Source organism: Brassica rapa, chromosome A10, assembly GCF_000309985.2.
Source record: "Brassica rapa cultivar Chiifu-401-42 chromosome A10, CAAS_Brap_v3.01, whole genome shotgun sequence".
NCBI classification, from domain to species: Eukaryota; Viridiplantae; Streptophyta; class Magnoliopsida; order Brassicales; family Brassicaceae; genus Brassica; species Brassica rapa.
The window spans coordinates 4133453-4146381 of NC_024804.2; the positions used below are offsets into that span (position 1 = coordinate 4133453).

The window sequence follows — 12929 nt, forward strand, 5'->3', positions numbered from 1 at the left end:
GTTCTTATACACAAATATTTTATAAAATTTTTTTTATGAAGTATATATAATGTAAGTGAATTTTATGAAGTTACTAAAATTATATAGAAATAGCTTTTAAGCATGTAATATAGATTCATAATTTTTTTTGTTAAAATTAATAAAAACCACCAATAACAAATATTACAGGATAATTATGTTTGACCATAATAGAGTATACTCCCTCCGTTTTAATATAGATGATGTTTTAGAAAGACTAATTTATTTCAATTTACATGAAGTTTTGAGATTTTAAGGTTACTTTTAACTTTATTGGAAACAGTTCAACCAATTTGATTTTATTGTCTCTTTTATAATTGGTTAACTGATTTTAAAATTATGTTTTTAAAATACTTTTTTAGAGAAATGTAATTTTCTTAATCTTTGTGCACTACTACAAAACATTAAGTATTATGAAATAGAGGGAGTATGATTTAAGAACAAAAGCCCATTAAGTGTATGTTATTTTTATTTTTATAAAAATAGAAAAACAAACGTAGGGTTTCCTTATTAACAAAAAACTAACTTTGTTTTATTTTCATAACAACGCAAAAATTCAAACTTTATCTCAAAATATCTCTGGAGTCGTCAAACATATCAACCTATATTGCATGCTAATCCCTTATATTATTATTCCTATTTTATAGTTAGATGTTGCTTGTTGGGGTCAAAATCGGTCACGACGAAATCGATGTCTGAAAGTCCGTAAAAATCAACATGAACGTTTTTAAGAAAAGTAATCTTCGTAAATAAATCTTTACGAAGAACCTTGCGGTAAAATATTATTCGAATCTCGGTCGAACCAAATACAGATTGTCCCAAGACAACGGACACGTATCCGACTGGCCATCGACGAGCTCGAGCATGATAATCGGACCGCGGACAAGCCAACCTCGATCAATACGCGGAGACCAAGCATGCACCCGTCTTGGTCGCTACGTAGCGACCGAGCACGCGTACTTCTCGGTCACTACGTAGAATCCAAGCTCGAGCCAAGCTCGGTCGCTACGTAGCGACCGAGTTTGGAACCAAGCTTGGTCACTACGTAGTGACCGAGCACATGCACATTTCGATCGTTACGAAGCGATCGAGCTTTCCCAAAACGTCGATACGACGCGAATCCATGCATTATCGTGTACTCTTTAATGCTATCTCCTGAAGACCGTAGCTGAACCATTTCATGTTTCTCGTTATTCGAAGTCATCAATTAAACTTTACGATAAAAATCGCGGAAAGTTTATTTTTATCGAAGAAACCGTAATAAACATTTCGAGTCAAAAGACGGTCCAAAGAGACCTAAGACGTGACAAGAAGCCCACTTACGATTTCTTAACCAAAAGCCCATGAGCCGTATGACGGTTTATGTTTGGTTCACAAGGAAAGATAAATGTCAAGTTTTCGTGGATAATTAAGAAGTTTTCAAAGATAATCAAGAAGATCGAGAAAAATGGAATATCAGTATTTTTGAGCTATGATGGGAGGATTTTCTAGGCGAGAGGCAGAGGGAGGATTTTCTCAGAATAAACTTAGCACTTAGAGCAATTAGGCAACTTTTCGTTTTTGTTATTTCGAGTTGTGACTCAATTAGGTTTAGCCTACTTAGGGTTTTTAGAACTAGAAATCTCGCCGACAGCTCTCGAGCCCAGGCTAATACCTTGTTGTAAACGTTCATACGCAAATTCGGAATAATACTTCTCTTTTCTCTCTTTTACGATTCCTTATACTTTATCGTTGTTATCTCGTGTTATGATTGCTTGCCGTGTGGTATTAGCAGATATCAATACAATAATTTTATAATTTACATGTTATAATTAATCAATTGTTTAAAATCGTATGTATTTTCACTTCTTATTATATATTTATCTTATTGTATTTGCATTTAGTTATTAAGCAAATTAATATATTCATGAGAAAACATATTTGAAAATTATTTTTAATTTATGCTAAATTCTGACCCGTGTTTCAAAGTTGTATTTTTTTTTTACTAATATTTTTTATGCTTATTCGTTTTAGATAATACATTATTGTATATACAAAAGTCTAAGATATGTTAATTTTAGACATGTATTATATGGTTTGCTAAGTTTAAGCCGTTCTATCATCATATTATATTTTTAAAATAAATAATTTATATTTATGAAAATTTTTTTTATAAATTTATCAATTGAATATACTTTTATCATATTTATTTAAGTATAATAATTGTATTGTAACATGATCATGACTATAAAGTAGATAAAATAAGATATAATTTATTTAATTTTCATTTTATAAACGATAACTTAAAATACATTAAATTATTGTTAAAATATTTTTACACTGATTTATTAGAATTTTAAAAATATAATATATAAATATATATTATATTGAAAATGAAAATATATTATGATTATAGTAGTTACAAAGATTCTATATTATAAGCTTTAAAGAAATACATGTATAATTAGTTCAATATAATAATTTTCTTTTAATATGATTGACTATAACTATATAATATATAAAATATTACATATTTTTTATTTTTTATTTTATAGATGATTAATGAATTTATTAATGTATAATAATATTTCAAACTAATTTTGAAATTAGTGAAAATATTTAAATATAATTTCGAAAATGAAGATCTTGTAAAAATCTCTTAAAACAGATTTGTTAGAATTTTAAAATAAATATATTTATATTTAAAATAAAAAGATATCAAAAGATATTATGATTAAAGTCTTTTAAAGATTCTATGTATTATTAGTCTTAATAAAATACATTTAATAAGATTTTTAAGTGATGGTCCAAATTAAAAAAAAAATCACACATGAAAAAAGTCATGACTTCTATTTTAATATATAAGAAAATATATCAATGCCCTAGAGAATCATGTTGATAAAACCCCTCATTTGAAATATTTTAGTTCAGTCTGATGTTCTCGTTAGAGTTTGCTGTATCTTTTAGTTTGGAAAAAGTTATCTATTTCAGTACACAAACCGTGATTGAAATAAACCAGAATTCTGATCTCAAATACTCTCAACTATTTGAGAGAATTAATGACGAAAATCAGTTCCATCCGATCTATTTCACAATAAATATATATACATATATGCAGAAAAAAATTATAATAAAAAATAGTTATTAAAACGTTTTCCTCTTAAGAACACAGTTTAAGTTTTGTAGTGTGAAACCTTGTGTGCCACGTATTGCATATAAGAAAGAGAAATCCTTTTGACCTTGTAAATTGTAACTAATAGATAAAAATCCAAAACATGAAAAAGCGACACTAAAAATAGCATGATGGTTTATGGAAGTGCGTATTGGCAGAAGGTGAAACGAGGCACGTATAAAAGTCCACTAACTAAAAACCACTGATACATAAATAGAGCAAAGAGTGTATGATATTTCTACAAGTGATCATCATTATCAGCTTTAATGAATATGTAAGTGCTTGTAGAGGACTATATTGCATATTCATGTCGACCAAGGAGCCTCTAGAGCAAAATAGTGTATGATATTTCTACAAGTGATCATTATCTGCTTTAACGTATATGTTAGTGCTTGTAGAGGACTATATTGCGTATTCATGTCGACCAAGGAGTCTCTAGACGCCTTTATGAGTCTTGAGTGGGGTTTTCATCTTTATCATGAACATCGGATTAAAGGACAAGTGTTTGTGTCTGTTGATGGAGGTTTTGCTATAAATAGGGCTTGTCGCCATGGTATAATCAAATAAGTATTTCTGATCGAGCTTATATTGTTTGGGAATCTATCTTAATTGAGTGAGTTTCACGTGTGTATATTAACTTTATTAAGAGAGTGAGAGAGAGAGAGAGAAAAGAGAGACTATGGAGATGTTTTTGAGAAGGGGCTGGATAGTGGTGTGTGTGTTTATGTTACTGATGTCGACTCAAGTGTTGGGAAAATTATCTAGCAAAGATGATCATGCCAAGAGCAAACACCGACATCACAATAACAAAAGAGACGGTGCTAGTGGAGGTGGAGGTGCTGGAGGTAGTATCGGAGCAGGAGGTGGTGCTGGCGGTGGCATTGGAGTTGGAGGAGGCATAGGCGGTGGTGGTAGTGCTGGTGGAGGTGGTGGTATTGGATCCGGAGGAGGAGTTGGTGGTGGAGGGGGTGGAAGTGGTACTGGTGGTAATGGTGGAAGCTGTGCTGGTGGTCATGGTGGTGGTGGATGTGGTAGTGGTGGTGGTGGTGGACGTGGTAGTGGTGGTACTGGGGGAGGTGTAGGTGGAGGTGGTGGCGTTGGAATTGGAGGGGGAATTGGTGGTGGTGTAGGTGGAAGCGCGGGTGGAGGTGGAGGCGGTAGTGTTGGTGGAGGAGGACGTGGTGGTGGACGGGGTAGTGGGGGATCTGGTGCTGGTGGAATTGGCGGTGGAGGTGGTGGAAGTATTGGCGGTGGAGGAGGTGTTGGTGGTTCGATTGGAGGTGGTGGTGGTGCCGGAGGTGGAGTAGGTGGTGGTGCTGGAGGAGGTGTTGGTGGTTCGATTGGAGGTGGTGGTGGTTCCGGAGGTGGATTAGGTGGTGGTGCTGGTGGCTTTGGTGGAGGTGGAGTAGGTGGTGGTGCTGGTGGCATTGGTGGAGGTGGTGTTGGAGGTGGAGTAGGTGGTGGAGCAGGTGGCTCTGGTGGAGGTGGTGCTGGAGGTGCAGTAGGTGGTGGTGTCGGAGGTGGTGTTGGAGGTGGAGTAGGTGGTGGTGTCGGAGATGGAGTAGGTGGTGGTGTCGGAGGTGGTGGTGGTGGTGCTATCGGAGGTGGAGTAGGTGGTGGTGCAGGTGGTGGTATTGGTGGAGGAGGTCGTGGTGGTGGACGTGGTAGCGGTGGAGCTGGCGGTGGTGTAGGAGCCGGAGGAGGAATTGGTGGTGGAGTTGGTGGAGGAGGCCGTGGTGGTGGACGTGGTAGCGGTGGAGCTGGCGGTGGAGTAGGAGGTGGAGGAGGAGTCGGTGGTGGAGTTGGTGGAGGAGGCCGTGGTGTTGGTGGTGGAGGTGCTGGCGGTGGTGTAGGAGGTGGAGTTGGCGGTGGTGTAGGAGCAGGAGGTGGAGTTGGCGGAGGTGCTGGAGCAGGCGGTGGAGGTGGTGGTGCCGTGGGAGGTGGTGCCGGAGGAAATGCTGGAGGCGGAGTAGGCGCTGGTGGTGGTGCAGGTGGTGGAGTAGGAGGTGGTGTAGGTGGTGGAGGCGGTTTTGGCAGTGGTGTTGGAGGGGGTGGAGGTGGAGGACTTGGCGGTGGTGGTGGTATAGGTGGTGGTGGAGGAGTGGGAGGTGGTGTAGGAGGTGGAGCAAATGTTGGTGTAGGAGTTGGAGCAGGAGGCGGTGCAGGAGGAGGAGCTGGTGGTGGTCTAGCGGGTGGAGGAGGAGTCGGCGGTGGTGTAGGAGGCGGAGCAAATGTTGGTGTAGGAGTTGGAGCTGGAGGTGGTGCAGGAGGAGGAGCTGGTGGTGGTGGGGGTGGTGGCATTGGTAACTGAAGACATTAAATTGGAAAGGGCAGTGACTTACCAATTTGGTACTCCATGCACGTTACTTCCATGCATGCTTAATATTAGTAATGAATAAAACAAGTCTTTCTTTGTGTTGTTGAGCATGACTCGTCTTTTAATGGCTTTCTATATATTTCGTATGTTGTAATGATTTCTATTTTTGTTGACTATGTTTCTGGAATCTTCTGTTGGAATCTTTTGTTTCGGTCGTAAACTTTGATGTTCACTAAACTTTTTATAATATACGTAGTTTCAAAAAAATATCTTGTTATATATTAAATGAGAAGTTATTTTATTGATTTCTGGTCACATGTTAATTATACAGACATTTTCATAAAAATTCTTATAATTTGATTGGTTGAAACTTTTGATTTTTTTTTTCTAAATATTACCGAATCTCTTTTTTCTTTTTTTGAAAATAAAACTTTTCGATCTCTTTTTTCTTTTTCTTTTGGAACTCCTCGATCTCTTTGTTCAAGCCGGTGAGTAGAGTTCACGAATTAGCCATAGCTTGATTTGATGCTTCACATAGAAATCTCTTGTGATTTCTTATTGACGATGATAACCTCTCCAATTTTGGCCACGGGATTTTAATTGGATTCGGGATTAGGGTTTTGAGTTCTTTTTGTCGAAGACTTAATTTGAGATTTGTGATTGTTGAGAGTGGATCTGCTTGGTATCTTGTTTGCTTAAGTTCATATACTGATTTTGATAATCTGTGATTTTTCCATTTTGGCAGGTATCTTTCTGAGTTACTTGCAGAGAAGAAAGCCAAGAATGCTGCGATTAAGCAACGCGAAGCCCTCGAAGCTTCTCAGAGAGGCAGAAGGCTTGACGCCATCGAAGCCCAGATTAAGGTACTCTTATCTCCCCTTCCCCTGCCCTGATCGTTGGTTCTAGAAAATTAGGAACTTGTGTATGTTCGATAACTCAATCCTGTCTGAAAAATCAAAACTTGGTTCTAATAATTCTTTTAAAATTATCATTCTAATCAAATTCACAAATGGGTATTGTTCCTTTATAGATTTGAGATTGATCCATCATATTTTGAACTTCGTTAAAATCTAAAGTTACAATCTTTAGTTGACCCAACTTGTAGAAAAATTATATATTATATTTGTGAATTTGCTCGTGAATGCTAAATTCGTCTGTGTTGCCTGTTTCAAAGTTTTGCTCTACACTGGTTGGATACTTTTAGTGAATTAAAAGTTTTCATGGGCAGGAAAGACAGAGGAAACTGGCTGAGGATCAGAGAAATCTACTCCAGCAGCAGGCACAAGCAAAAGCCCAAAACCTTCCGTATGAAGATGATTTGGCGAGGAAGCGACTGCATGTAACAAGGAAAACCGTGAACATTATGTTTAACAGTTATAAAGATCGTACCTTTAATGAGAAAGTGTTTGACTTGGAACTTCTGCAGACGGATCATGAAGCTCAGAGACGTCAAATCTCTTGCGTTTTTGTTTTCTTGAAGAGGTAGGCTTCACAGTTCTACTAATTCTTATTAGCTTTTCTTGTAGAATTTGACACGAAAGGTGAATGTTTATTTTGAGCTTTTGCAGGATTTTAGCTTGTGTCCCCACATTATCTCTAGCACCCATTGAAGCTTACCCTGTGGTAATATTTCGTTTGTAAGTTTTTTTTTCATTTTAGCTTCAAGTATCAAACAAAGTGCAGATACGTTAGTTTGACGTAATGTTCTCTTTAGACTCTGTTTTTTTTAATGAACTTATTGTTTCTCATATAACACAATTCTCGGCAACAATGGACAGATGAGGTGACTTCAAACTCGCGGGATACAAGTTGCTCACTCGTCCTGGAAATCCAGTACTGCTCACTTATTCTGAACTCATTGATGCTTCAGTAATACCATAAGTCTTTTGTACCACAAAAAAATCTGGCGTTAATAACATTTTTGTTTGCCTTGGTAGTGATTTACGTCATAAACACTAACATGTATCTTATAAGCCCATATAGGAGGATATTAATGTGTAAGATCACTATTATTAGCCCATATAGCCCATTTTTAAAAAAATTTCAATTAGTTAATTCTTTTATAATAAATTACACTGGTTGCATAACTTGAATCCCAAGAGTATTTTACTTCATGATTTTAAATGTAAATTACCATGTTTGTAATTTGTTAATTTTTTATTAATAACTTACCTTATTTTCAATATGAATTACTAGCGCAACTTAGTATCATATTTATTGCTTTGTTTAAATGAAATTTACCTTAATGTTTCTAATATGTTAATTCAGTTTTAAATAACTTACCTTATATTGAATACGGATTACTTGGGCAAGTTGATATCATATTTATTGCAGACCATTTTATGAAAATAAAATTATAATATCTTTCTTTAAAATGTTTCATTATTTATTATGAAAAATATTTCCAAAATTCTTAACACTTACACCAAAAAAAAAAAAAAAAAAATTCCAAAACGTCATTTATTATGAAATATATTCCACTAATAACTCTCAAACGTGGTAAGGTAAAGTTATATATAAAGGAGACTCATAAGTTCTTACATTACAAACATATTCCTCTTTTGCTAACAATTTAAATTTAATATTATTCTCATACTATTTGATAACGGTATGTAAATTTAATATTATTTGCTGGTCAATAAAATTTAGAAATCTATTGAATTATTTTATATCGTAGAATTGCTAACAAAATTTAATAACTTTTTGCATGTTTCTATGAGAGTTTTTTTTTATCGAGAATTGTACTTCTTATTTTATATTACTTATGGATTATATTTCAATTTTTATCATTTGTTCTTTTAATATGTTACTGTTTTTTACCAAAATATAAAAACATAAATATAATAATTCGCCTAAAATATACAATTACAGCATTTATACAACATGATTTGACTTTGTCTTAATATAAAACTAGATTTTGACCCGCGCACCCGCGCGGGTGTATTTTGCAAAAATATTTTGCTACTTGTTTTTTATGTTAATATTAGTGCTTGAAAAAAAAACAAAATCTGAAGAACGAAACCGATCTTGATCTGAAAGTGTAATACCAAACCCGAACCAAAATTGATAGCAAAATATTTTAAAAAATATGTTAATATTTAATCTGCGCGCCTGCGCGGATGTATATTTTGAAAAATATGTTGATATTTTTTTTTCATGTAATTATTAGGGTTTGGCAAAATGAATCCGAGGAACAGAACCGATACCGATCCGAAAATATAGAACCAAACCCGAACATAAATTGATAAAATATTCAAATTATTCAAAGTTTTGTTATTTAGAGATCCAAATCTGATCCGAACCGAAGTATTCGGATACCCGAATTTATCTAAAAATATATTTATATACTTATATATATTAATTATTTTTAGATTTAACGTATATAAAACATCAAGAATGATACTTTTAAATTGGTTTAAATACTTGAAAATATATATAGATAGTCAAAAGTAAATATCTGAAATAGTTAAGGTATACTCAAATCACCACAAATACTTAAAATAATTATTGATTTTGTATCCAAAAATTTTAAATCAAACCTATTGATATGTTAAGCTTAGGTATTCTGACATATGTTATTTAAATATATAAGAAATATATTATTTTATTTATAGATTTTGAGAAATTTAAAATATATAATGATTTAAAACTTTAAAAATAATTTAAATGGATCCAAACTCGAACCAAACCCGCAAAGGTCTGAATCACACTCAAACCAAAATTTAGAAACATTCTAATAGGACTGAAATCTTTGACCCCGGAAATCCGAAACACAAATCAATCAGAACCAAACTCGTATGGGTAACCGAAAGCTCATCCCTAGTCATTATTATGTATCGTATATTGTCATCATATAATTAATCGTATTTTATATGTACCATCATATAAATAATTACATATATTATATTTTTAAAACTTAATATGAAATATAAAAACCATAATTTGAGTTGGTATTTCAAATTGAGCTTTGTATCGTATTTTTATTATATATATGTTGACAACATTTTTTATAATGGTTATTGAAAAATAGTTTAGTAAAAACCAATTTTTGAATATATGTATATTTTTCAATCAATTTATGATATAAATCAATTCTGAATTATTATTTTGATTTGAAATATGTATATAAAGTCTAAATTTTGTTTTATGGTTAGTTTAGAAAAAAAAGTTTTAGGCAATTAGATTGACTCATTTTAAAACTGGCTCAAATAGATAGTTTCTTATAATATGATGGACTTTCAATTTTTCTTAATAACATAAGCCCATTACTTTTTTGCTTAATAATACTATCCTTGTTTTCAAAAAAAAATAATGGTTATTGAAAAATAGTTTAGTAAAAATTCATTTTTGAATATATGTATATTTTTCAATTAATTTATGATATAAATCAATTTTAAATTATTATTTTGATTTAAAATATGTATATAAAGTTTAAATTTTGTTTTATGGTTAGTTTAGAAAAAAAGTTTAAATGATTTGACTCATTTTAAAACTGACCCAAATAGATAGTTTCTTATAATATGATGGACTTTCAATTTTTCTTAATAACACAAGCCCATTACTTTTTTGCTTAATACTACTATCTTCATTTCCAAACAAAAGTAATATTTTTTTAAAAGACTACAATCCATGTTACCAAACACTCTTATTTTTTAAACTCATATACATGTTTCCAAACAATCTCATTTTGTACTTCAGTTTTAATAAGATAGATATGTAACTTCTAAAACTAAACACTTTTTTTTTTTTGAATACTTTTATGCTTCCACATGGTGCTTCCGGAAAAAAAGCTATACAACTTGTTCTTTATCTCTGCCATACTGCATCCATGAGTCTTGCGCTGATCTTCTTTTAGCTTTAAACTGTCACTTGTCCCATTTTGGTTTTTCTAAACCTTTCTTCCATACTTGAAATTCAAATCGGATTCTTGTTTAAGAGCTGCTAGATAGTTCCTACAAGGACCTTCTGCAGAAGAGCAAAACAAGACTATGGAAGAACCAATTAGTCAAAAAAATATACATTTATAAGAATTAGAACCTTATGAGATAATTTTCTTTTTTAAAAAAAGGGTACTTACCACCAAATACTGTATGGAGATATTGACGATCCTGATCAGAGCAAGAGTCTACGAGAGCCTCAACACCAGGCCTTAAATTTTCATCTACCTCCCTGCAAAATTTGCAAACTCAATTTATCTACTTATTTAGGCGGCATCCTATCTATAACTTTGAAGAAAACTGAACAAGATTCTAATGGGTTTCACGAAAAGGAAAGTGCAAAAAGAGATATGCTGTTACCTTTTGATACCCGTTTTAACAGGACGATATCCACAAGAAATCCATATGTAAATTGACAAGAACTTGAAACAATGATGTCCAAAGAATTCCTTCTGCTGTCTTAGCTGCAATTCAGCTGTTTTACAAAAAAATAAAAATGTGAGATAAACAAAGTTGTAGATTCATTAAGACCATATAATCTTAATTCCTCGAAACGAAAATCTAAACTTAGTTGATACTTGGTAGCTTTTTGGTCCACAAAATTGGAAAAAACTGACACAGGTTTACATTCTCAAATCAAACCCAAAAGGAAAAACAATAAGATGCAGTGATTTACCTCTTCGTAGATCCTCCAAAGAAAACAAGCACATGTGATTCCCTTTTCCATTTCAAACGAAGCAAACGTACCAACTTTGTTTCCTGCTGTCTCCAGACAATGAAGAAGCGCAGAATAACTCGATCGATATCAAACTATATTTTTATGCCCGCACCCTAGTAATAATAATAAAACAAGTCCGTAAAGGAAATCGATTGTAGTCCTTTAGACTTGCAATGGATCCCAATCTCCTTATACTTGTATAGACTAGCCCAGTTATCGATAATGTATGTAGTCGTGTGATCTTTGAATAAACTGATAGTTGATTAAAGGGAAATTGGACTGTATAACCCAAAAAAGCATAATTCACTAGATAGCCAAACGGCGTAGCTGACCGATACACCGTTTCTATTTTATAAAAAATAGTCATATTATCCTTATGAATAACCGGGAAAACCTGCACACAAAAAATAAAAAAATTAAATAAATAATTATTGTGGCAAAGTTACTTGTGTCCATACGTTAGTCATACCTTTTGATATTCACACATATCTGTAAAGGTTACTTTTTATTAGTAAATATTGGGGCGGTTAATCAATTTTGTTCAGATATGTAGCTACTTCCGATGAATCTCATTGTGTTCACGGTGAAGGGACGGTGAAGAATAGAGTTGCAACAAATGTGTCAAGATAAATGAGACATGTGTTTTAAGAGAGACTCAACTCGTGCGACGAAAGAAATGTCGGCGTCGAGTTTAGCAAAGAAGACGGTATAAATTGTGATGGCGAGTTGAAGGCCCTATTTCTTATGTGATTTCGACAACGTGTAGTATCTGAGTAAACTTCACGGAGGTTAGTTGGTTTATTTCTTTTAGATTCTTTGTACATAGAATACACTCCATTTGTAAGAGAATAAAATTTGTTGTTTGTCAAACACACACACATATATGTATATACATAGTGTAGTAATCTGACGTGCATAGAATAATATGTTCTATTCACATGGAAATCTAAAGTTATTTCATGGTTTTCTCATGAACTATACTGTGAGGTTGTATAACCATCTCATTGTTTTCTTATTTTTCAGGACAATTGTTTAGGACAGAGTTTACATTTGGGTTTGGGTTTCAGATTTTTCAGGTCAATAGTATATATACTATTTAAGTTTTTTCAGGTCAATAGTATATACTATTTTATATTTTAATTTTATTCAAAATATTATAACTATATGTTATAGTTTACATTTGGGTTTGGGTTTAGTGATTGTAATTTAGGGTTTAATATAGGGCTGTTCAATATGGTAAAACCGAACCGTACCGAACCGAACCGAACCGAACCGAAATAGACAATATGGTTTGGTTTTGGTATATACCATATAAACCGAATGGATATAATTTTATAAAAACCGTAGGATTTGGATATGGTTTGGTATATAACCGATTAAACCGAATAAACCGAACAAAACCGATTAAAAGTAGAAACATGTAAATATGTATCTATTTTAAAACAATACATGAAAATCTATTTGTTACATAAGTTAAATTTGTGTTAATAACTATTACCATAATTTTATAGTAATAAAAAACCTTAATTTGTAAAACACTTGAACTATAACTAAATAACAATACATCGCAATTCATACATCTTATTTTCTAAGTCTTTTTTGATCTTTTTGATTTATTTTAGTCTTCACTTAATTAATATGAAGATTATAAATTTGATGGACAATAATTAATGGAAAATTTTCAATTAAAAAAACATGACTTTAATGAACACTAAATATGGAAGAGTGGAAAAACTTTTCTTTTATGTTTCTGTTTTGTTTCATATTTTTATTTTCAAAATTTCAAGC

General features: G+C 33.1%; 2 protein-coding genes across 9 annotated transcripts; one reads left to right on the forward strand and one right to left on the reverse strand.

Annotated features, from left to right (window-relative positions):
• The first annotated feature begins 2712 nt into the window (after positions 1-2712).
• Positions 2713-7541, forward strand: LOC103848372 (glycine-rich cell wall structural protein). Of its 7 annotated transcripts, none has more exons than XM_033282499.1 (6): positions 2713-5974; positions 6232-6349; positions 6720-6825; positions 6913-6968; positions 7055-7109; positions 7265-7541. In XM_033282499.1, exon 1 carries the CDS (start codon positions 3849-3851, stop codon positions 5478-5480), a length of 1632 nt encoding a protein of 543 aa, XP_033138390.1. In that variant the 5' UTR covers positions 2713-3848; the 3' UTR covers positions 5481-5974; positions 6232-6349; positions 6720-6825; positions 6913-6968; positions 7055-7109; positions 7265-7541. The 7 variants fall into 7 exon arrangements, 6 of the variants coding, with proteins under 6 accessions (XP_033138390.1, XP_033138389.1, XP_033138388.1 ...); XM_033282498.1 differs by having other exon boundaries at positions 6715-6825; positions 7055-7123; positions 7265-7536; XM_033282497.1 differs by having other exon boundaries at positions 6715-6825; positions 7265-7536.
• Positions 7542-9999: 2458 nt separating this feature from the next.
• LOC103848373 lies at positions 10000-12408 on the reverse strand. 2 transcript variants are annotated; one of them, XM_009125294.3, is made up of 4 exons: positions 11100-12408; positions 10784-10898; positions 10564-10655; positions 10000-10472 (listed from the first exon to the last, which is right to left on the reverse strand). In XM_009125294.3, exons 1-4 carry the CDS (start codon positions 11131-11133, stop codon positions 10375-10377), a joined length of 339 nt encoding a protein of 112 aa, XP_009123542.1. In that variant the 5' UTR covers positions 11134-12408; the 3' UTR covers positions 10000-10374. The 2 variants fall into 2 exon arrangements, with proteins under 2 accessions (XP_009123542.1, XP_033138580.1); XM_033282689.1 differs by having other exon boundaries at positions 10784-10887; positions 11100-12403.
• Between the last annotated feature and the right edge of the window lie 521 nt (positions 12409-12929).

Excerpts from the sequence above, each read along its gene's own strand:
- LOC103848372 (XM_009125291.3), top strand. The coding sequence starts at position 3,849 with ATGGAGATGTTTTTGAGAAGGGGCTGGATAGTGGTGTGTGTGTTTATG.
- LOC103848373 (XM_033282689.1), bottom strand. The coding sequence starts at position 11,150 with ATGGAAAAGGGAATCACATGTGCTTGTTTTCTTTGGAGGATCTACGAA. Across the intron at positions 10,888-11,099 it reads TTTGGAGGATCTACGAAGAG|CTAAGACAGCAGAAGGAATT; the intron begins GTAAATCACTGC and ends GCTGAATTGCAG. Across the intron at positions 10,656-10,783 it reads GTTAAAACGGGTATCAAAAG|GGAGGTAGATGAAAATTTAA; the intron begins GTAACAGCATAT and ends CAAATTTTGCAG.